General features: G+C 39.4%; 2 protein-coding genes across 13 annotated transcripts in view; both read right to left on the reverse strand.

Moving 5' to 3' along the window:
- The window catches only part of LOC108244385 (mitogen-activated protein kinase kinase kinase kinase 3), a 36,841-nt gene extending 21,223 nt beyond the window's left edge, over positions 1-15,618 (reverse strand). For 6 of the 11 annotated variants that reach the window (XM_025008444.2, XM_017430555.3, XM_017430575.3 and 3 more), the window contains exons 1-13: positions 15,388-15,483; positions 6,417-6,474; positions 5,990-6,080; positions 5,719-5,783; positions 5,557-5,612; positions 4,457-4,504; positions 4,047-4,089; positions 3,836-3,908; positions 3,358-3,489; positions 1,801-1,863; positions 1,583-1,664; positions 1,109-1,225; positions 608-682 (exon numbers count right to left, since the gene is read on the reverse strand). In XM_025008444.2, the coding sequence (XP_024864212.1) occupies positions 608-682; positions 1,109-1,225; positions 1,583-1,664; positions 1,801-1,863; positions 3,358-3,489; positions 3,836-3,908; positions 4,047-4,089; positions 4,457-4,504; positions 5,557-5,612; positions 5,719-5,783; positions 5,990-6,080; positions 6,417-6,474; positions 15,388-15,483 (999 nt within the window). Of the gene's footprint in view, positions 1-607; positions 683-1,108; positions 1,226-1,582; positions 1,665-1,800; positions 1,864-3,357; positions 3,490-3,835; positions 3,909-4,046; positions 4,090-4,456; positions 4,505-5,556; positions 5,613-5,718; positions 5,784-5,989; positions 6,081-6,416; positions 6,475-15,387 lie in introns of all 11 variants that reach the window. The other 5 variants (XM_017430584.3, XM_017430565.3, XM_017430540.3 and 2 more) reach the window with 4 other exon arrangements.
- Positions 15,619-16,202: 584 nt separating this feature from the next.
- On the reverse strand, positions 16,203-21,295 carry thumpd2 (THUMP domain containing 2). 2 transcript variants are annotated; one of them, XM_037973649.1, is made up of 11 exons: positions 21,043-21,295; positions 20,139-20,277; positions 19,452-19,988; positions 19,300-19,358; positions 18,983-19,060; positions 18,794-18,846; positions 18,399-18,486; positions 18,056-18,127; positions 17,737-17,851; positions 17,125-17,245; positions 16,203-16,949 (listed from the first exon to the last, which is right to left on the reverse strand). In XM_037973649.1, the coding sequence occupies exons 1-11, from the start codon at positions 21,178-21,180 to the stop codon at positions 16,640-16,642; spliced, it is 1,710 nt and encodes a 569-aa protein (XP_037829577.1). In that variant the 5' UTR covers positions 21,181-21,295; the 3' UTR covers positions 16,203-16,639. The 2 variants fall into 2 exon arrangements, with proteins under 2 accessions (XP_037829577.1, XP_017284737.1); XM_017429248.3 differs by having other exon boundaries at positions 21,070-21,294.
- Between the last annotated feature and the right edge of the window lie 3,517 nt (positions 21,296-24,812).

A 24,812-nucleotide genomic window follows, 5' to 3' on the forward strand; every position in this document is an offset into this window, starting at 1 on the left:
ATGTAGTGCAACAATGTGGTACTTTGGAAGCCATCTTTAAAGACGGACGTTACTTCATCATCTCTGCTGCTGTCGGGGAACAGCAGAATCTCACTGATGTTGTCATGGTGAGGACTGTAAATAATACTTTTACGCTCTCTGACAAACATAAAATCAATAAAATTTCAGACCAGCTGGACTATGCAAATAAAGGCTTTTGAAATTAGGACGTAAATTTGAAATTTCACTGCAATTTGAAGGAGTTTGAAATACTTTGCTTAATTGACAAATTAATTAAATTTCAGAAGGAACCAATACTGTTATTATAATGCTTCTGAATATGCAGCTGCATACAATCACCTGATACCCACGTCTGCACAAAAACATGAACATTAAAATACAAGACCTCCCTGGAATGTTGAACTAATTATGCAACTGCTTTGGTAATCCATCAACTGTCTGTATGTCACATACCAACGCCAACTTCCATGACAACACCAGCAGACACTGAACAGAATGGAAATTCACTCTCTGTTCATTCAGTTCGCTCGTCCCGCTCAGAAATAAAAATAAAACGAAGACAGGGCGGTTTGTGTTAGGATGAAATCACTGCAGCCGACACAAGTACCTTCCTACGAGCTGCAAAACGGGGTGCACGTCGAGCACCGGGGCTTATGGGGAGGAAATGGCCTCTGTACTTAAACTGAAGAAGAGGAGGTAGGGGATGAGGGGTGGAGATGAGAGGGCAAGAGGAAAAGAGGGAAAGACGGAAGGAGCAGGAGGAAATATGAGGAGGAGAGAGAGGTGCTACAAGAGGGAAAAAGAGGAAGAAACCCAAGAGAAGTGAAGCGAGAAATAAACAGGAGAAAGGAGGTGAAAGAAGAAAGAGAAAAAAACAGGATGGAGAGAGGGGATAAAAAGCAAAAAATAAGGTGTGTGAACCAGAGTAAGGAGGGCGAGCAGAGAGGATATGAAGGCTGATGGAGGGACAAGAAGGTCACTGAAAACAGGAGGATACAATTTGAGAGGGGAGACAAAAACCCCAGCAAAACTCAATCACTTCTCTGCCGACATGCTGGATAACACTTTAGCTTTTCCGACAGATAACCAGGAAGAGGTCAAATGTTACCTCAGGTTCAGGGTCGTCATCGTCCAGGTCGTTGAATGTGCTGTGGTCGGGGTTGCTGGCCTTGTCCAGCAGCTCGATGGCGAGCGTCCTGCTGAGAGGCTGCGACACGAACGGATGCTGGAAGACAAACAGGACAGGGAGTCAATCTAAATCATGCTTAGAGGTGACCAGTGGCAAAATCTTAAAAATCATACAATGCCACTAATTTTATTAATAATAATTTATCTCTACCCTCTGTTATTACTGTCATTTTTATGCAAAAGTCAGTATGTTATAAGAAAATATTTTGCCTTACACCTGATATGACTAAACTAAATCATATAACAGTTTAAATGCATATAGAGCATTTAAAGATAAGCTGTATTCTCCAAGCAGAGCAGAGAAAATAAATCAATAACAAACAAATAAATTCTACTGCATCATAAAATGGTTGTTTGTTTTAAAAGACTAGAAATATCTTGCTTCAGTCCTCACCTGCAGCAGTTTCTCAGCCGTGGGCCTCTTCTTTGGGTTCTTGGTTAGAGCTAGTTTGACAAAATGGTGGAAATTATTTGTCCTGTTTGGTAAAGAGGAAGAGAGAGAGAAGACACAATGAACAAAGGAGTTAATTTCTGGACCTTGAGAGGAAGCATCGAGCAGCTCCTTTGGCCAACACATCAGACAAACCAAGCACAGACAACTTGTAGTCTTACCATTTGATTTTATCTTTCAACTTAGGAGGCTGAAAGTTACTCTTGGTCATTAGGAACAGAGCCCTGGAGAGGACAGAGAGAAAACATACCACTTCAGATCTTTACAGAGGAGCTGTGCTTGGCAGCTGTTTAAAAAAGGAACCGCATACAGAGTCAAGGTAACAAGAACATGCTTTAAATTCTCCGTTTTAAGTACAAATACATAAAAAAAAACATTATTTTGCAATGAATCTTTAAAACTAGGTAAACACTCTCAGATGAACAATTTATGGCAATTTACACTGTTCAATTATTTATTTACCAAGAAGCCAAGCCAAGGTGAAAAAGCAGTGTGTGAAACTTAAGTTGACCCTTCTGGCCTCCACAGAAATTGAAAAATAAAGTGGCAACTGGAGCTGCAACTAATGACTATTTTGATAGCCGATTAGTCACTGACTACTTAAACGATTAGTCAACTAATCGGATGATGAATCACATAATTATATATAACTCCAGATGTCCGATGTGCCTCCTCTTTGAATGCTCGTGCATCACAGAAGTGCTGCCATGATATGTGAGATCCGCTTTGCCAATGTTGCAGATGAGTTGATTTTTTCCTTTCATTAAGAGTGAAATCGTCCCAAGCCTTGGATTGTTTAGCACACTGTGTTGTTTCACCAGTAGCCAACATGACTTAACATGCTGCTGAATGCTACTGTGCATATGTGAAGCTCGCCAGAGATAGACGGACAGGAAGACGTCTCACTCCGTTTAAAAGAAAAACAAAAAACATCGGTAATAAAAAAACGACTATTAACAACAAAAAACTTCGATTTTTATTGTCGATTATTATCGATAATGTCCACTAATCATTGCAGCCCTAGTGGCAACCAGATGATGATGATCAAATACATTGATTGTCTAATCAACAGTAAATGTGACAACTTTCTATAAAAGCAGAAGTTGTGATTGTTTGCTGGTCTGTATGTTTTTATTTGTTGTTGCCCGTCAGTCTGGGAAAGTTGATGAAACCATTTCCAAACAGTTTGGAGTCCATCGTTCTACAGTGGGAAGATTATTTATAAGTGGAAAACACCAAAAACACTTCAGCACCACTTCTGCATTTTCGTTTCGTTTCATTAAATAACTACTGACACGAAATATTGTCATTTGTTGTTTACCTGAGGTTGGATTAACTTTACACTAATGGTAACTGTAAGGACCAGCTGATATAGATGTATTTATATTCATGCCCAGATGCGTAAAACATTATATTTTTTAAAAAGGTGAAATGTCTTTTTATAACGGTTCTACTCCTGTCAATGCAACATTTAGAAAACAAATGCTCTTCAATGTTATACAGTTTCTTACTAGAAGGTATCAGTAGTAAAACGTAAAAATGCAATAAAAGAGGATTCAAGTCTATAATCTCTCATCAATATAAATTGAATTAAGTCCACCAGCATTTTTACAGGACACAGTTTCTGCTTCAGCATTTTTTTTTATTGCCCTGTATCATCACACTACCAGGGGCCATGCTGACACCTAATAACCCGGCTCACACACTGTTAACTCTACCTCATTGGGTGCAGGTCAAACATGGGTGGCTGTAGCTCTGCTAGCTCGATTGCAGTAATACCCACGGCCCAGATATCACACAGCTGATTGTAGCCTCCCTTCCTCTCAACCGCTGCTACCTCCGGAGCCATCCTAGATAACAGGAGAGAGAGAAACAGTAGATGAGAAAGCGATAATGCCGAAGGCGCGCACAAGATGATTATGATCGAGAAGCTAAACAGCTACTCTATTGTTCCTTTTGTACCGCTAATAATATAAAATCCTTGTTTATCTGCACCAAAAACACAACAATGGTATGAGTAAAACCTACTGACAACACATCCTGAATTACTCCAACAGAATAACCCACTAAATATCAAATAGTTTCATTCCTGCATATTAACCTAACCGACTATAGAAGTCCTAGGATGTTGTAGTTTAAACATTCACTGGACCTACATGGATACCTGCATGACACGTGAAAGGAGGTGACACTCACCAGTAAGGCGTTCCAATGAATGACTTCCTTTTGGCGAGAGTTGCTGTGATCTGGGCCGATACACCAAAGTCAGCTTTGAAGAGAAGAAGGAAAGCATTAGTAAGATAAAGAAAAAAAACTAAACCCAAGCCAGCAAATGAGGCCAATCAGATATGGTACAGGTATTTCACAGAAGAATGTCATTTTTTTGGAGACAGTGTTTTCCTCTCACCTAGTTTAATATAGCCGTTGTCTGTCAGGAGGATGTTAGCTCCCTGTAAAAGACGAAACAAACCACATATTAGCACCAAACACAAAATGCGCCATGTATCAATTTCAGTTTAATCTTCTTAGAAACATTTTTAACATGAACGAACATGGCGTTGAGCTCTGATTTGACGTACTTTAAATTAACCAAGATGCTTTAGCCAAATGCAACCAATATTTATGTTTGAAACGGTGTCAAAAATAGGGATTAATTTAGCTTACATACAAGATTTCTTTTTTTGGTACCCATCTTTAAATAATACAAAGGTGATAAAAACAATACACATACAGTATAATGCCAGGGTAAACAAAAAAAAATTTAAATCTAGGAGTTTTCATGAGATGCCTCTTCTATACACATTTGTCAAGACTCACCTTGATGTCTCTGTGCATTTTGCCTTTACTGTGTAGGTAATATAAACCCTGTGAAGAGAAATATGCAGCTGCTGGTGTTATTGGCCCTTTGGCTCTTATTGTTGTGTATACAAAAAAGGTCACAATAATAAAAGTTATGCAACTAAAAATTCAGTTTAGGTTATCATTTCTACCTAAAATTTGTTGGTCTAAGTAAAATAAATAAATAAAATGTTTAAGAAATAGGATGATTTCAAATGACAGTGATGTACAATACTCATACTTTGTATAGTTTCTTCTTAAACAGACTTTCCTTTTTAACTTAGTATTTGCATATTTTTAAATTGCACACAGCTTGATTTTATGAAGCAGTAAACTTGAAACAATATCAAATAGCCTAAAGCTCTTAAATTAATGACCATTTATGATCTTTTGGTGTCATCATTGCAACAAACAGTCACCTCCTGACAGGACATGCATATAAATAACAACTTATTTCTGCTGTGTGGTACAAAATTAAAAAAAAATGGTAGTAATTACATAAAACACAAGGAAATATGATTTTAGAGATTTAGGAACTGTTGTTTAGAAGTGGCATGCAGGTGTTGCACTACCACAATAAAACAATGGGGAAAAAGGAAATTAAATGGAAAGATCTGGTAACCAAAGGAAACATCTTAATCATCTACTTCGAGTCATATCTGAGTATCCTGTTTGATTGGACAGTCCCATAAACCTCCACCCACAAAAGGTGTTCTGTTTTCCCTAATTTCTCAGAAAAAGCTGAAATAGTATCACTCCACAAGAAGGGAGCGGTACATACACCTCCTTGGTTTGAGGAATAGAGGCCATACTGTTGAGTGTTTGGTGTCTGGAAACAGTTTGTACAATTTCTTTTTAAATTTAGGAGGCATTATTTTATAATACGTTTCTTTTATTAATATTAAATCTTTGCTTCTTCGAATAAAATTAGTACATCCTTCTCATCCTATTCAGGAAAAAAACCCAGTTTATATAAAATATGGCACTAAACAGAAAAAATCCTGCCCTAAAGTAAGGACAAGCCTCACAAATATTCAACTTCTTTCACAAAAATAGAGTGTTTACAATGTATACAGCACCTGCAGGGTCTCCCGTGACATGTAGGCTATCTGAGACTCTGACAAAGGCCCAGTTACTGTCGGAGAGAAGCAGGAAAGAAGAGGAATAAATGAGGAAACTCAAACTAACTCAATAAGGATCTCAGTTAACTGTGTTTCTGTTTGGTTGCATGTTGCTCTCACCGTGATAAATATCCTGCAGAGAACCTCCTCCACAATACTCCATGCTGATCCATAACTTATCTCTCCTAAACAAACAAACAAAACAAACTGTGTGAGTACACCTAAACATATAGTCAACAAATCTCAGATATATTACTTCACGCTTCTGTAACAGTCAGATCATCTCTTTTTTGCTTTACACAATAAAACGGCCTTTTATATCATCGGCATTCAGCTAAATAACAGCCGCAAGCACATATTGCACATCTGACACACACATCCACACACTTACCGGAGATAACTGCCAAAATAGGCAACAATGTTAGAGTGCTTACAGTCCTTCATCATCAAGATCTCCTGCTGGACGACAGCAAAGTCCTCACCTACGGTCAAAACACGGACAAACACACATCATTAAAGCAGGAATTTCTGATTTGCCTCAACCTTTTTCTTACTACATACAGAACAACAAAGAAAAGAGAGATTTTTATCATTTAGTTGTGTACCAGAGAGCCTAACTGCAGTTTAGTTCAGTTTAAATTATTCAGCAATTAACACAGATATGTTTCTAAAGAAAACTAGAAGAGGGAGAGCACACGAGGAAAACAACCAGCGGGGTGCAGGAGGACCAGAGGTAATGCTGTAAAATAAAGAGTCAAGACTGGTGAATTTTAGGGACAAAAAAGGGAACAAAGTAATAGAAAGCAGAGGTAACTCACCCGGTTCCAGTTTGATGACTTTGATAGCAGCCAGCTCTCCTGTGTTTACATTCCGAGCCTGAAAGAACGAAAAGAAGGGAACTGATCGGTGGGTCTGAAACACGCTGGGAACGCTTGTCACGAGTCGACTCGAAAACATCAAATGAAGTTACCAAATGTGCAACTTATTTCCATTTTTGTCTCAACACCAGATGCTGGTTGCTTTTATAGACATAATCAGTAACAACTGTGATAATCCACAAATACATAAAAAAACCAAAACATTAAAACATTTAACACAACAGGTGTAGCTGGCTCAGTGTTTGCTGGAAAGCATTGAATCTCAGATACTAAAAAGCATATTCCTGTTGAATTATGTCTCAAGAGAGAACCCCTCCCCCCCAAACAGAACTGTAAAAGACCCACACAGAAGATGGAAAAATCATCACAGGATGAGATACTAAACCCTGTAGACTTAATGTGGTCATTTTGTTTTATTGTCTCTAACTTTGTATTTTCTTTTCTCTCCACCTCCTTCAAAATGTCAGCTAAGACAGACTATATCAGCAATGTCTTCTTAGAGAATAAATGGATGTTCCAAATATTACCAGGAGTATTTTAAATACATATCCCATGCATTGGCTGCCAATTTAAGGCAAATTCCACACAAAACTCTGTAAAACAGATCGTCTGGTGAGCGGGTGTGATGACAGATAAATATGTAAGCTTTAACAAGTAAAGGTTTTCCCTTTACTTAAATGTGAAAATAAGGAAGGACATGATGACAGAACACAGAGGATGACTTTTTCTAAGAATAGTGAACCATTTTTACACTTTGGAGCAGTGCCAGAGGAGGGAAAAAGAGGAATTATATATAAAGAACATAAATAAAAGATGGTCTTTCAGAGGAGACGTGAATCGCCTGCTTCTTTTAGACCGTGCATGTGGGTGTGACTGCGTAGCGCTGCAGGAATATGCACCATAGGGTGAAAAAGATATGAAATGATGAAATCTTCCAGAAAGACTGAGAATTAAAAGCCTCCATAAAGAGTCTGGGAGCAATGTGTCAGGGCTCAGATTCATTTGAGAATCTCTACACCAGATAAGGAGAAGGAAGGAGACACCTCCCATCCATCCAGGCTCTGGCTGCATCCTCGTCTGATTGTTTATCCAGCATCAGCCAGAGGGAAACAGATATTCCACATTCAGGTCCGGCAGCTTTGAGAGGAACTTACAGGCAAACATTTGTATTTCACACCTTCAGTTTTATTTACATTTTCTTTGTGTTTGACAAAGTAATGCAAAATGTGCTGGTAAAGATGAACGGTAACAGCCCCCATAGCTGAAGGGAAAACAAAACAAAACAAAAAAAACTGGTACAAGCAGCATCTAAAACTTCACCAGCAAGACCCTGGAGTACTTCCTACAGGTGTCCACTGCATTCACCCCAAAACAAGGACAAGACTTAGCAAAATTAAGAACAAGACTAGTAAGAACAGAAAGAAAAAGACTGATTTTTAGATTGATATTCGAGTAAGAAGGTTGAACAGGAGCAAAACGGGGAAATGACGGAGGCTAACTCACACCAAAACTAAGCTGTGGGATGGGGTGAGACACAAAGAGCTGCAAAGAGAAAAGACTGAAGTGACAGAAGCAGTGTGGAGAGCAGAGACAGTGTGTCTTCAGTCAGCAGACAGGGCAGAGATTACTCATATCGGTCAGTCACTGTCAGTCACAACAGCACACAGCCAGGCGAGTATCTCTCGCTCTCTTTTCCCCCTTTTTCAAGATGGAAAATAAAAACGCTCAAGCGCAAATAAAAAGCTGAAGACCTAGCATTTCTTGAAGGAATGCATATTGCCCACTACCGTTCATGCCAAACTTTTAAATAGAGTTCATCTTATGCTAAAAAAAGGCAGAGTTGTAACCATTTTGGACAATCTCATGTAATATCGTGAGATGTATGTGTCCAGAATGACTCATCTACTTACTGCCACATCAAATTTTAGCTCAGTATCTGTAAAATTGACTAAAATACAGCCATTTCTGTGGGTTTTAAGATCATCTGGTTGCGGCAGCTGTCTTGAATCAGGTTTATTCAATGGTTGTAGATGTGCATTTGCCGATTACTTTCTGAAAGTTTCATTAAAGTTCATTGTGTGGTTCAGGAGATATATTGGTAACAGACGGACACAGGCCAAAACTAGACAGAGAGAGACGGAAAACTCAGGTTACTCTTAAACAACTACAAAACATTTTACACAAACGCTGATTTTTAATCAAACTCAAACTTGCCCTAATTATCAGGATTACAAAAACATCTCAAAACATCAAATTCAAACTGATGAGTTGGAAGGCATCAATGTGAATTTTTTTTAACACAAACACGATCCACCAATAAAACCCCTCTATTCCTCACAATTCAGAAACATGCATTTAGTGTTTGAGCAACAGTTTAAAATTAAAAACAAGACTTTTGTTGTTTTATTTAAGATGAATTTAAAGATTAGGAGGGTAAAAAAAAATGCTAACTACGCCATTCTTTATAAATATCTTCCAGGCTGGAACGCCAAACCAAACAATTCCAATGCCATGTAAATAAATGACATCACTGGTAGAGCCTGCGACCTGACTGACATGCTGAGTAATAAATGGTTAGTAATGCTGACACAGAGCAACGGAAAAAAAGTGATTTGTGCGACAAACCAAACAATGACCTTCAGGATTAATCCTTGGGAGTGTAAAAGTCCCTCCAACACGACAGGATCCTAAACCTAAAAAACATCATGATACAAAATAAACGTATCATTTTCTGCTCCAGAAACACTGAAATTTTGACATTTTTGGAAAGTGTGCTATGGTCGAGAGCCACTGTACCTTGTGTCAGCAGAAGTTTCTTAGCAGCCACGCAACAAAAGGCAGGCTGGGAGTAGTACTATGAGTAATACTACTTTTGATTTTGAGTCATAGGACTTTTATAACCCTTTTGCAAAGATCAACACTGTTTATTAAACTGGAAGCATTTTACAGGACATCCGAAGCCTGAGCAGCTCACTTACGCTCCCTTTCCATTTGTTAAATAAGAAAGATGCGTCTTCGCCAAATTATGCTTATTATTATTTACAGTTAATCCTTTTGACACAGGAGCCTCGAGAGGTCAGCTCTTGGCAGACAACTGAAGATCCAACTTGGATAAGACGAGAGGTCGGGTCAGGCTTCTGATGTTTCTGTTCGCTGCGGCAAGTCACTTCAAATCACAAGTTCACGTCCAAGGCTTTGAGCCATGGCCTTTAAATCAAACTGGTATTTCACGAAGAAATAGCAAACTGGTCGTTTAGATGTAGGAGAGTTCACTTTGAAGATAATCAGAGCATCATTAAATCTGTTGTTCAGTATTACGGGTGAAAAATTAATTACATTAAAAAGAAATCACAAAGAAAAGAAACTGCAAGAATTGAAAAATCAGCATCTCTTTAAATGATTGATTAGGAGGAACATTAATCTCTGAGCACCTCTATTATGTAACTTTCACAATAAGCTAATTCTTCTACCAGTTCATAAGTATTTGTCTGACATTATCAAACTATTGCTTGAACATACGAGCACACAAAAAGCCAAGTTATGAAATTACTGAAATCTGGTATAGCTTTAGGCTACTGCCGCAGTGTTCAAACTCCCCCCTCGGGGAAGTAAAAACCGGGCTGGGGGCATTAATCCAACAGTACTAAACAATTTACTACCCCCACAAGGTTTCTGTAAGAGAGCTGAGGTGTCTCTCCAATCACCCCATGCTTTAAAATAACCAGTGGATTAAATCATGTCAAAGCTTTTTTTTCTGTATAATAAAAGTTGAGAATTCTCCCACCAGAAAATTTCCATCGTCATTGTCGTTTTAAAACATTCTCTTGTGTGCTCAGGGGTTTACGACTGTTCCGTTTCTCCGTAAAAGCATCTTTAATTTGCATGAAGGTTAGGTTTGAAAACGAGCACAGATGTAGCCGAATTGTTAAAAGGTGCAGCTCTGCACGTCGTTTCCTCAGATGTGATCTTATCGGCTTCGCAGCTCAGCCATTATTACTGCGTGGCCCCCCAGGGGAGGAACAGGTGAGGTGAAAACTAAATCCAGTCAAGTGTGTTAAATTAGCACCTGTCTTCTGACAAAATACCCACTCACTTGAGCAGAAACACCTAAATGTGCAAGCACGCAACAGAATATTCCAAAACCTCTCAGGTCCACTTCAAATCGAACAGTCTAGCTGTTCCTGTAGTTATTCACAGCCTTCGATTCCAAATGTTGGATAAAAGGAAATCCACCTCAGTGGAAGAAGTAATTAGCATTTGTCTGTGAAGTCCTACAGCACAAATTTCACACACTGCTGACACATCAACAAACACTACGTAGACATTACAAGTTTGGAGAAGAATTAAACCACCATTCCTTCTAATTTACTTGATAATGAAGCAACTTTAGGTTTATATTATGTGTTAATATTACGGGATGAAACATCCATTATTTTAAGTATAACTCTGGCTAAACATACCAGAGTTTCTGAACACGTGGCTTCAAATTTTCTTCGTGACAAAAACAAAAACCTTCAAATTCAGCTGTTTGCAATCATAAAACACAAGCTATTCTGCTGACAAATTCAATGCAGCTTAATCAGGCGACACCGAAACAAAACAAGTCTGCTTTAACGGGATCAAATTAAACTTCAGACAGACAGAGACAGAAAATAGCGGTTCAAAAACATAAAATACTATTATTTATTTGCTACCGTTCCTTTTGGGTTGAACTGCTCTACAGAGTGGTGTTATCCCAGCAAACCTCCTTTGTGAAGAGCTAATCTTTGAGTCATTTCATTACTCAATCAGTATTTAATAAAGGAGCAAACGCTGGATTGTGTCTTAAACTGTATGGGCATGCTTTAGCTGTATTTTAAGTAGCAGGCAACGCCCTGGCTTGCAGTACTGTGTGTGACATTTACCTGAACACTTGTTTACATAGTGAAATTATTTTGACAAACACGTTGATTTTGACCGTCCGTATGGACTGCTTACTAATAATTAATAATTACACTGAACAAACAAACAACACAAACTAGCACCTAATTCTGCACCTTTACCTTAAGAGACACGTAGAAATTTAAAACAATTTAAGCTTATACAGTGCTGCTTAAATACAAAGCACGTCGCCATTACTTGCAAATCTGGTTCTGTCTCTACCACATGTTTATATCAGTAACAAACAATGAAAGTTATAAATAGATCGTTGATACGCTGACACAAAGACTAAATTATGCTACTGTACATGAATGTTACCTGGTAAACAGACACACAGCTGTCAAACTGGGAACTGGGTGTCTGTGAATGGTATAAATCCAAACAAAACGCGAGTTACCTTACTTTTATTTACATCGGCTGATGTCTACGTACTCATCTCCGAGTGCCAACAAGCAAAGGAACCGGGACAAAAGCAGTTTGGTCGCGGTCCAGCAGCTTCAGCTGGGACTCCGCAGCCATCTGCGTTATGTGCAGCTGTGCATGTAATCATACAATCATCTGATTTTGTGTATGTGTTACACCGCAGCTCTCGTTTTTAAACAGTCTTCCTCAGTTGGACTAGTGTGAAACAATAGGAGATCAACACACACACATACACACACACACACACACACACACACAAAGGCGGAGGAAATAAGGATTTCTAAATTCCTGGACCACGACTGCCAGCCTGTGCCACCCACATGCACAGCAAGAGCTGTCTACAGGAAATTGTAAACTTTACCCTGTTTATAGCTGTTAAGGACATCAGTGTTTTTATGCTTACAGAAAAAGCCAATTAATGCTGCTTCAGCTGATAAGGTCTTTCACAGTTGCTACTTTTACGGCAGGTCATGGACCATCAAAGAAAAGGCCAGCCTAGCTCACAATTGTGCTTGTTCAGTCTAGAATATGCAACATTTTAGTGTGATTTGGGGGCAAATTCTGCAAAGGATATAGTCGGACATGTTGCTGCATGTCATAAATGACCACACTTGGTAATACTTGCGATAATAAATAGCGTCACACATGTAATAAGACTTACAAACAGCAACAAAAGAAGGGCATTAGGCATACTGGCAGTCCTCACCCCTTCCATGAAGTTTAAAAAAAGGCTCAGATAGCTGTGTGTTTCTGCACCATGCACTAAGAGTGGCTTATTATTGACTGACTGCTATGCCTCGTCTCAGCTTCCTCTACCAGAAGCCACAACAGTCACCTCAAGAAAAGGAACACAAAATCCTCTTGTACAGTGGTAAATATTTGATCTCTGCCTTCTGCAGCACAACAAGTAAAGACAGATATAGCAGCAATACCTCTGGAGCAGGTTACTGTGACTTCGGAGCAATACATCAAGCTGATACTTGCCTTTATTGAAGCTGTTTACAGGCAGTTTAAATGGTAATGTGGGAATGCAAAATGAGAGCACAGCGGCTTCCCTGTTCCACCCACATAAAGTGACAAATCAATACATACGACTTTAATAGTGGAAGGATAATGCCAGCCTCATCAAAGTCTGGCCTTCTCTTATCTCTCATTTATTACCCCGCACTCCAATCATATAGGTAAACAAAAGGAATGCCGCGTGCAGTTCAGCAGCAACGCAGAACACATTCTGAGAAAGTTTCAAAACTCTCTTCCCTCAGAGACCTTTTAAAGCCTCAAAAGTGAGGAGAGAATTTAATTCTGAGCCGATTTGTCTTTTAGTTTCATTAGAAGTCTTAACCACCCAATGTGAGACACTGACAAATTGCCCAACCCCAAATGCTATTAGGAATATTACTTTTCATATCCTTACTTGCCCATGAAAGCATTAATAACAGCTTAAAAACAAATCTGTCAATGCTGTGTAAAAGAAAAAAGGAAGAATTAGACACTACATATTTCACCTGGGGCGAATTCTTCGGAGGATCAAATCTGTGATATGGTGGTCAGAGGGCCTGTCCCCCACATTAGCCAATCCCCACCCCATTCTTTGGCTACGATTACAGAAAGGCCGGGCTACAAACAGAGGAGAAAACAAGCTAGCAGAGTTCATGCTTTGTTTCCTGCTCAAACATTCCTATCCAAGCCAGACTTTTTCTCTCAGTGGTAGAACCAAATATAGGCATCCACGAGACTTACCAAACGCCCCGGTGCTCAGAAGCACATCCTTTAATCCAACAGTTTCAGGTTTGAGCACTGACCTTCTGCAAGCACCTGCCATGAACACGAACTACGGCAAGCCCCACATGATACGTCTTTACAACATACCATTCTGATCAATGGACACATCTGCTATTAGCAACAAAGAAAAACAAAAACAACCTTTGGTAAACAGGTAAATGATTTTCATTGGACTTAAATTGTCTTTTAAAAAGGCACACAAGTGCACATTAATCAGCTATGTACTGTTTGTGACAGGTCTGGCAGGCGACGGAGCTCCCAGCTGCCGGCCTGCTGAAGATATTCGGTCAGAGCTATCTGTCTCCAGCGAGGCAAGATACTGAACTTTAATTAGAAACAAACAAGATTAGCCGCAACACAGGAGGATACAATATGCAAAATACACTCCAAAGAATGACACACTGACCATATGACTGGAACAGATACCAGCCACATGTTTGAAACGACGTCACATTTTTAGTTTTTTGGGTCTTCATCGAGGAGGTCAACCAAACATATCAATATTTTCCCATCACTAAATTTGACGAGTCTAAAGTTTGACCATATAAAACAAGCAATTAGCAAACTTGAAATAGTGTGGCTTTTCCTTATACATAATTTTTCTGACTTTGAGGAAAGTTTATCTTTGAATATGATGTGAACTAAGCAAACTTAAGGAACTTTAATCCACCCAGGTATAAGTATATAGCATTACTAAACATTATACCACCTATAGTATGGTTTAATGGTTCCCTATGATGATGTAAACTTCGCCTAAATGTTTGAGGAAAACTGTCCCTGCAGTTTGTGGTATGTGGCATGCACTAATCTCGGTGATGTGGCTGTGTTGGGGACTGTAGGGCTGCTGGCTCCGGAACTGCCTGCCTTCCACTTTGGATCCCAGACTTGTCTGCTCCCAACGCAGCAGGGCCTTGAAAACCTGAGGCACCAAAAACTTAACAGCTCCGGCGATTCACCTCGACTACACCGCTCAGAAATGACATACACACGAGAGCCTTACTAGTTCACACGGTTACCAGGAGTTAAACAAGTCTAGTCGTAGCTTCCTCAGCCCGTTTAGAGCTTCAGTAAAAATGGCTCTCCAACCAGGCAGCTGTCAGTCCTCGTCAGGGCTAAGCTAGGCATGTCATTTGTAGCATGTTTAGCCGGTAAATTTAATATTGCACTTTATAGGGGGAAAGAAAAGTAAATGGTTTCGGTTCCCTTTTATGTGCTGGCACACATATCAAATCACTGCTGGGTGATATTTTTTTTCCACAATGTTCCCACGAAACCAAGGAAGCGGCCAGGTTAGCTTCTTCATGCTAGCAGTATCCGCTGTATCCGTTGTCGGACAGCAGACGTCCCAACAAGCAGTAAACAATCGCAGTTACCGTTAGCTGGGATCATTTATGATTTCTCAGAACCCGTGGCATTTTCCCCCCTTTACTGCTGACGGGATCTACCATTACGTCAACGTCCACACTGTCTGCCAGCAGTCGAGTAAAAAAATAGCAAACAAGAAACATCAACACAGAGCAGTTTGGGCAGTGTGTCCGACAATGGAATTATAGACGTGAATGGTAGCAAAAACATACAGCGCCTGGGAATATCGGAGCAAAAACAGGTTCGTGATGTTAGATTAGAAACGAACTATTCGTGGCTGCGAACTGTTTGCATGTTCTACAGCTTAAAAACAATACCACCAGAAGGGAAAGCTAGACATAAGTAACATTAAAACTGACGACTCTGTGTCCGAAAATGGAACTCCGTCTAAGCTTCCCTCCCTGCTATTTTTTTTTCTTACCTTGTACACATCTCCGTACGTGCCGCTTCCTATCCGCTGGATCAGCTCGAAATCCTCCTGCGGATTCCGCCGGGACAGGTCGACACTGGAGTTCATCGTTTCCAATCGCGCGCGGCTGACGAACGCCGACGAAGTTGAAAAAACTGATATTTTAAGAAAAGCATACGGCGTCAAAAATCCCAGCCCGAATCCACTGTAGCTCCAACATGGCTTCCAATGCGCAGCCGAGCATGCGCAGTGGACTTCAAGCTGTTCCTTCTCTGTGGTGTTTGTATGAGGCCTTTGATTTTTAATGTTTGGGCAAACGAATTGGATTCAAGATTAAATATTTTAATAATTTAACTTAAAAAGAAAAAAATTAGTCACTGTGGGTGTTTTGAAATGACACATTCACAATTCATGTGAAGACATATCAGGTTTGTGTAATCCAGTTTTACAATGAGTAATCATCCAAAGACAACAAATCTAGATACTGTAGAATTCTGGCAGCAAAAACAGACACCTCGGATGGGAGTGAAGAAATGAATGAAAACACTAAGCTGTGAGTTGGCCTGTCCAGCCCCTCTGTGTAAAACTGGGCTAAGCAGGGCTAAAGAGTGGCAGATGGCAAAACAATGTGCCTCAGCTCAAGGAGTCTGTAACAGGCAGCAAAAAAGTCCCACCACCAAAAACTTTCCAGATGTCATCTTGTGACACTTTAAATAAAAAATATTATTATTATCTAATAGCTACTTTTCAAATAAATAAAGAAAAAAAACAGCTGTCACCTGACATAATTAGGTTAAATTGCAACAGGTCAAAAATGATGACTGGTATGAAAAGCATCTCAGAAACTTTTAATAGTTTAGAAATGTGTTCAATACTGTGAAAGATCAACAGTTTGGTTTTTAATGTGGTGCCAGAGTAAAAATCCACACACCTTTATGCTTGTCCTGCCACTTTAGACTTGTCTACACTTTAAAAAAAAAGAAAAGAAAATTCCTTTCTCAGTTTAGGTCAGCTTGATTAAAATGTGCTAAAACATGCACAGGAAACATGCAAACTTCACACGAAAAGGATGCAGGTGAGTTTTGAACCTGTGACCTTCTTGCTGTGAGGTGTTAACTCTACCCAAAGCATTACATGGAAACATTTTGATATCCTTAAAAAATGAAATAAAAACTAAAATGTTTCATTTTAACACAGTCAGTTGTTTTCCACAACATTACACAAAGAAAACAACTATTAGAAACGTAACTTTTATCAAAGCTAATCAAATTAGTGTTTTTACATATTTATGGATGAGTCCATCTATTGCGCCTAAACTGACTCTGAGAGTCGTTTGGTGCTGCAGAGATGACAACCTCTCCTCTCCTTCCTGGGTAGGGGACGATTTGACATCTAAGTGACGTTGTAAAATCTGCTGCTCTGAGGATGGAACAAGGCAGTTTTCTATCCCCGTTGGAGGCTTTATTTCCTCATTAGATATTGGCTCGGTGTGTTTTTGGATCAAGAGCTTTTTCAGGACAGAAGACAACTGAGGACTCAGGAGAACAACCAGGACGCCACCAATACGAAGGACTCTAGATAAACAAAACAAAAAATGGAAATTAGTTGGGACTTCAAACACATTTTTAACCACAAGATTTTCTGGGCTATTCACAAGCACAAATGAAAATAAAAATAATAAATAAAACTGTATTATTCCCTAAACAAATCTATAACAAACACCTGGATCGAACATACAGAGAAACAAACCTCTCCATCTCGCTGAGGATGAGAGGAAGGTCGGTAGCCATGTTTGTTTTGGTACCAAACTTTCTGCCAAACGGCAGGTCACAGATGACGGCGTCTACACTGGAGCTGGGCAGAGGCAGGGCTGCTCCGACAGAGACAGACACACGAGAAAAGAGGCATTAATGACAAAAGGTTCACAGCCCAAACACCCATTTAAAGATTTCCACTTAGGAAACACAACGTGAGCTACACGGTAACATTAGCGTTTCAGTTTAGATGAGTTAGGTAAAAAAACGAGCCACAGTTCATTGTGATACATATTAAATAAAGTCAAAGACACTGACCAAATTCAAAGCATTTTATATTTTAAATTTATAAGAATCATTAAGTAAATGTTCTGAAAACATTCATAATTGCTTTACTGAAAAAGACAATTATAGCCTTTAAATTATATCATTTAAGAAGTCAAATAAATACTGTATTTATCTACAGAAAAAGCATAAAAACATTTATGCTTTCCTGAACATTTACCGTCTTATAACACCTAAGTGATCTGAACGCTCCACATCTCTAAAAACAGGAAGCAATATATTATTTGCAGTGATTCAGTGATAATTTCTGCAGGTTTTCTACCCATAGATGAAGCTTTCAGCAGGTGTACTCTGCTCCCCAGCTCTGCAAACGCTATGTTCTCATTGGCTTTCTGTAGCTGTCCGTCATCAATGTCCACACCCAGGAAACAGGCAGCCTAAAGGACCCCAGTGACAGCAGTTCATCACATTACAATGGTGTTGCACAATTTGCTCTAAAGCAAACATCTCATATTAAACAGTCAAGAGTGTACTGTTATATTCTATAACTCTCTTTGCATTAACGGACATAAGAGCTTTTATAAGTTTGATCTTGCTCCATTTTGAAACCCTCCAGGCATTGCACAGATTTGCGCTCCAACCTTGTGTTCTTGTGCAGCTTCTATTAAGATGGTTCCCATCCCACACATTGGATCAACCACACTGAAGCCTGGCTGGGAAACGGGAGACAGCAAACAGTAAAATGAACCACAAGTTATTTGACTATTACAACAAGGCAACATTACAATAACAGCAAATTAACCAGTGAGACTATAAATACTTCGAGCAGCTGAATGGTCACATTAAATAAACAAAACTATTGTACGTGGAGGACAAATAAAACCCCTTGCTTGTGATATTTGGGAAAAATTATCTTCTGACTTGCTTAAATAAACACATAACATAAATTATAAAGAAAACAGGACGAGGCGTCCTGCAGCTTACTTGTATCTGAGCGAGCGAGGCCATGGCCCAGGCTGTTGTAGACCTCAGACCTGTGGTTTTAATGTAACTGCGGTTAGCCAGAGGAATCCTGAGGGGAGAGTGAAAGCTCCATTATTTATCACTGCTTTTTAAATCAAATAAAGCCCACAAGATGAAACAATTTCATATGCGACCATTGAGTTTTTAATTATCCGACACGTAACTTCCTGGTACTGAAAAAGCACAAAGCAGTAAGAAACACATATAACAAAAAAGGGTACGTTTGTAGCAGAGAAAACATGTTTAAAGCTTTAAGTCTGTCAGCAATGTATGTTGTATTACTGAATGGAACTTTGAATGATCATAAAAAGACAGCACAGTAAATGTTATACCTAATAAAAGTGTTTAATAATTACCTGGTCAATGGGATCCCCAGCAGGCAGTAGTCGTCACTCAAGTAAACATTTATCTGCATGCAAAAAAAGCAGAAGAAAAAAACAGAGCATGCAACTATTAACTTGAATCTGAAATGACAGGACAGAAACCAGAGTGTTCATTTTACAACTATCACAATCAAACACATGCAGTAAATGACCAACTTTTACCTCCATCTGTGGATTCTTCAGGTCAGCCTTCCAGCCCAGCAGTCTGCTCAGACCTGCGCCCATCACTTTACTAACCTCCTGGAAAATATATATTTATCCATGTAATATTTGCTAAAATTGCATTTTCACTAAATATCTTTTCTGTGAGATTGTGATGTATTTACATTCAGCTGGAAGACAGAAGTATTATCTTATGTTCATTTGACAAGCTGAAGCAGATTATCCATTTTATTTTTTGTGAATAAAAGGAGTTTAAAATAAGTGTGTTGTTTAAATTTCCAAATATGATAGACACAGACAGGAACCCTGACATTTACCTGTGCACTGAGGCACCTGGACAGTGATCCACTGCACTTGCAGTTAACCCTAAAAGAAACTGAGAAACAAAAAGACAGCGACCGTCTGTTCCTGTGAGTCTTGTCTTCACATTCAGAAGTTACTTTTCTGCTGGAATGATCTATCTTCTTACCATTTTCCACATTTTCAGATAATACATCTACTCCCAGGTGATTCATTTTCCCGTTGCAGTTTTCCACAGTACGCTCCAGCCCCGCCTGCACATTATCAGATCTACTGACTTGAAAGTTTGCTTCATTTTGCTCTGCTTCTTTCCCTCTACTACTCTCAATATCCAGATCTGCTACATTATTCACGACAGTGAAGCCCTGAAGTCCCTCGTTTTTTGTCTCTCTGACATTATCCTCCTCTCTTTCCTTTTTCAGAGTCTCTGGTCTATTTTGTTCGTCACTTCTCAGCCTCTTATGCTCACTCTCCTCCTCACTCAGCTCTCGTGTACGTTTCCTAGACTCCAGAATGCACTTTCCGCCCTCTTCACTCCCTCTCCCCTCCTCTTTCTCCATTCTCTCCCCCATGGCATTTCTCTGTGTTTTGTCAGCTTTTCGGCTGGCTGCCAGCTCCCTCTGCAGGCGGCTCCATGTCATTACAGCACTGCTCCACTGATTTCTGTCCCCCAACAGTCTGGTCTGCAGCAAAGAAGAAGCCTTTCCTATGGATTTGACGGAGAACGCAGTGCAAATGTTAGTGCAAAAGTGGTAAAACACTAGGGTTTGTTTTCATTTCGTTATGTTGAATATATGCCAAAACATTGCTCCTGTTTTGCACTATGCATATTTATACTTCTGTAACAGGATGGTACCTGGACTAGAGTGGGAAGGCAGCCTGAAAGGTGAGTCTTCCTTCAACAGCAGAAAGAGCCTCTCTGCAGCTTTCAGGCCACTGACTCTGTCGATTGTGGCAGAGGAACTGAACAACACCTTACCCGGAATCTGACGTACCTGGATTTAAAACAAGACAGAAATTTAATAGCTCTTTAATAGTTGTCTCGGCTACACATTAAGTAAAACAAACTCACTCCCTTTGGATTTCTTGATTTAAACAGGTTTAAATATTTATATTTGAAATCAACAGGATTATGTCAACCCAAGCCCTTCAACCCTCACATGTACAGCTAAGCATCTAAACTGAATTGCATTAAATTTCAAACAGTTGCTAAGGTCTAAACGTCAGAGCTATAAAACTTTTGTGTCAACACAGTAGGAAAAGCTGGTTTCAAAAACTGGGCTTTACGGATCTGAAAACACATTTAGCAGAAACTGTGAGGGTTGATTTTTTTTTATACACAAGACAGATAAACTTCTAGACATGTCTGAACTGAACTGCTTCAGATTGCTGATGTCAAAAAGGGTGATATTCTGAAAACACAGATGCAAAGTTTGTTTGCAAAAAGGTCAAAACTTAAGGGTTTATTATTGTAACAGAAAATGGAGGATTCTCAGTTAAATGTAAATATGGTTTCACAAAACATCCAGAAACAGCTGTTTAACTGCAGGTGAGTTGCCATGAAATATTCTAAAAGAGATTATGCTTAGGCATTAACCCATGTAATATTCCTGTTAGCTTGTGTGTGTTTTTCTTATTGACAGCTGGCTCCTTGTGATCATTTGTCAACACACAAGGAGGAACGACTTTTACGCATCTTTCTGGAGTTTTTGCAGTCTCGTTTAGTTTAGCTGCTGTCCCTGTTAGTACTTCAGACCAACCTTTACAGACACGAAGCTAACACTCACGTCCTCAGCCGCCAACTTTCCTTTCACTTCGTCCACTAGAAACAGCTCCATTCCGTTCCCGGCGGTGCAGTAATACCGAACAACACTCCCATTACCTCTAGTTTCAGACATTGTTTTGTAAAAAAAATAAAAGTTAAATAAAAAGATATTTTTTCTTGTCAACGCATGTGGCCACAAGAGGTTTAATTTCACAGTAAAAGTCGCGATGTTTACACCGGAAACGGAAATACGTAATCAGAGTGATAATCACTCCCTGCCAGCAGAGGGCGCCCTTTCTCACATAAAAAGTCAATTAAATAAAATAGTATTTTATTAATATTAATATCAACATTTCTAAAACAAAGAATCAATTACCATTTTGTCATTTGTGCAAAGACTCTATGGTATTGATTTTCTTTGTAAAATATGAACTTTTAATGCAATGCATAAAGATAATTCAGTTTAATCAGCCACAACATTATATCTCTACTGACTGGTCAAGTGAGTAAATGTTTGCATTGCTGTTGAGGTGTAATGTTGGACCTGTCCCTTGCATGGTTTTGCATCAAAGTGACAGCTATGTGACTGACAAATAATCCTACTGGTCTTCTAAACTCCCCAAAATTCAACCTGATGGGATCTGATTTGGTATCTATGGGAAGCACGTCAAATCTACGAAGACCCCAGACTAAAACCCACATCTTTCCATTTCTTTACACCTTCATTCTATCTTGGGGGCAAAATGGGGACCTCATCAATATTACTCAGGTGGTTAAAATGTGACTCAACTTGAAGCATTTTTCGATTTCTCAATTATATTGATTAAAAATTTTATTTTCAAATACGACATAGCACACATTAGGTACAGACATACACACTCACCTATTTATGCTACTTTGGGTTGAACAGGACCATTGTGCACTTCTACTGCAGCAAACCGGAGGCAGCTCTGGGCAGGTGTTTCCTTAAATCTGAAGGGGAAACTAATAAATTCTGCAGCAGCAGTCAGTGCTTTGACCTAATTCTGCTCTTTTATGTGGTATCTGAAGCAGACGTCCTCCTTCCTAATGTGCTTTGACACTTACCCTAAATTGCTTTCTTATCTCCGTCTCTCCTCCTGCCTTGTGACACATTTTCTTTTTAATCTCCCTCTTTTCTCTGTGGCATTTTAATGACCTCGAACATACTTAATCCTCTCACCTTAGTCGATGAGCAGCGTTTCGCTTGTTGTGCTGTAAAAAAAAAATCCCTCAAACCCTGACAGTCCGGTGCAACCTGCCACCAGGCAGAATGTAACAATGTGAGGAATTATAAGTGAGTACATTTGTGCAACAGCGATTATAGGTTTTACTTTGGATTATGCAACATTACATCAGGGGACCGTGTTGATTTCTCCTGAATGATTAACTATAATTTCAGTAGAGTTCTGAAAATTGTTTACATCACTGTTTGTTTGTCTGTAGAGTTAGCAAAATATCTTGTGAACCACTGGACAGATTTTAAATAACCTAATTACCACCCACTGTCTCCTGGTCAAAACTTGTGCCATAGATGCAAGCTTAATTAGTTTATAAGACGGATGATGATTAGATTACAAGTTGACTTTATGAGACTTTTCCCTAACAAACCAGAATTAATGCTTAAATTTATCCTGACTTTAATCAGCTCCCACTGTTAGACATCCATGTAGAATAGAGACATTAATATTTTTCCAGCAGCTGTCATTTGCAATAATGAGCTCCACCGCTGATAAGTGAACACAGCAGCTTCACAAAATTGATGCGGCCTGGCACACTGGTCAAACGATGATTTATCACTGTACATTAAGCTTGTTTTTATTCTCCTCCACACTCTGTAGATGGCTGGAGGGAGGTGGGTAATAACAAAAAAAGGGGAGGGGGAAGGATGAGGAATGCGTAAACTGGAGGACGGGAAAAAAGGAGAAATCAAAAGTGATGACCAAAACAATAAAGAAAAGAAAACATACATGAGTAATTGGCATCAATGACACAAAAAATACCAGTTTTTAATCCCAACTTTATGCATTTCACTGATTAGTGCAGAATTCTGTGCATGAGTGTGTGTTGAGCTTCACCGGCTGAGCAGCCCAGAGAAGGACGGTCATGAAAAATGTTGTTAATGCACTCAGTTTGCATCCATACAGGCACTCACTCAAAACAAGAAGGAGCCAACAGGATGATACTGTTGATGATTGTTGCCTAGTGGTGTTACAAACATTAAGAGTCAGAGCAACTTCATCATCAAAAGGGAGGCAGTTTGTACCACCTGTGGTGTTGTAGTCCTTTTGTTGCGCCTGTTGAAAGAATGGGTTACCCCATCCATCTATCTATCCATCCATCCATCCATCCATCCATCCATCCATCCATCCATCCATCCATCCATCCATCCATCCATTTTCATCACCTGCTTTTCCATGCAGAGTCGCAGGGAGCTGGTGTCTATCTCCAGCAGTCCCTGTGCGAGAGGTGGGGTACACTGCGGACAGGTCGCAAATCCTAAATGCATCACGCAGACTTAAAAACAAAACATATATTGCCTGTTAAAGAGTGTAAATTATTGCAAATCTGCAGAAGAGCCTGAAAGAAGTCATGTTTTTAAAAGATTAAAAGTCAATAAAGAAGTGGTAGGTGCTTATCCAGTTGTTATCTCAGTGTAAAATAACTTCTGAATGCTAATAATTAGGAGGACAGCATAGTTAAGAATATATTACACAGATAATACATGCAGTTACATTCCTGAGTGTTGGGATGCAGGTCACAGTCTGTGACCTGTACTGTTGAGCTGGTTTTGCGATTTTTGCTACTGTACCTAAATATTAATTCAAATAAGCAAATATAAAACTGCTTGCTTATACAGACCCAATTAGGACCAAAAAAAGTGTAGAAGTGATATGGTGTAAAGATTCACAATGAAGAGTTTCCTTTAGCTGCTATAAAATGTTTCCAAGTCTGAGTTGTTTTAGATATTATTAGAAACTTTCTGCTGAATAGGCCGCCCTCCAAGAGGCCGTCAGCTTGACTCCTGCTCCTAAACTTCTTCCTAATTCTCCAAACAGATCATTCTGAAAGCTGTCGGCTGCAGGTAAGACACTGACCCCTCTTAAGTTCTCTATATCATCCCACAAAAAAATGAGTCCTTTAAGGTTGGGACTCGTTTTTTCATTGACTGGATTTGTTTCTTTTTCTTCTTTTTTTTTCTCTTTTTTAGAAAACACATCAGACAAATGCTAACACTCAGTTTGTTGTCTAACTGAAAATCAGATTTGTGATTTTAGTGGTGTTGAAATGAAAATGGAGCATTCAGTGTGTGATGATTGCTAATCTCTGATGATTGTCATGTAAAAGGTCAAACTCATTGTGTGTGTTTCAGGTTGTCCATCTGTCATTTTCCTTCAATGTTCTGTTTGTCCTTTTGCCTCATCTTACGTTCTTCCTCTGCCTTTCTTCATCGTCCACCTCTTCGCTCTTTTATCCCCTTTTTTTCATGTTTTTTCCTTCTTCTTTAGTCCCGTCATCACACCACCCTCAAATGGAAATGAGACCTTTACAAAAAGACAGAGTGAAAGAAAAAAAAAAAGTGCAAAGATGCTAGATGGCACACTTAGTCATGTGCACATTTATGCACGTTTGGAAGTGCTGATGTGTGAGTTTGCGATGCGAGCACGTTTAAAGATTTATCATTCTCGGAGGAGTGCGAAGTGTGTCATCGGGGCGGAACATCCATGGAGGGACACGGGGAGGCCA

Source organism: Kryptolebias marmoratus, linkage group LG22 (assembly GCF_001649575.2).
Source record: "Kryptolebias marmoratus isolate JLee-2015 linkage group LG22, ASM164957v2, whole genome shotgun sequence".
Lineage (NCBI taxonomy): Eukaryota > Metazoa > Chordata > Actinopteri > Cyprinodontiformes > Rivulidae > Kryptolebias > Kryptolebias marmoratus.

Excerpts from the sequence above, each read along its gene's own strand:
- thumpd2 (XM_037973649.1), bottom strand. The coding sequence starts at position 21,180 with ATGTCTGAAACTAGAGGTAATGGGAGTGTTGTTCGGTATTACTGCACC. Across the intron at positions 19,359-19,451 it reads ATCTGAAAATGTGGAAAATG|TTTCTTTTAGGGTTAACTGC; the intron begins GTAAGAAGATAG and ends TTTGTTTCTCAG. Across the intron at positions 17,852-18,055 it reads AAGCTGCACAAGAACACAAG|GCTGCCTGTTTCCTGGGTGT; the intron begins GTTGGAGCGCAA and ends GGGGTCCTTTAG.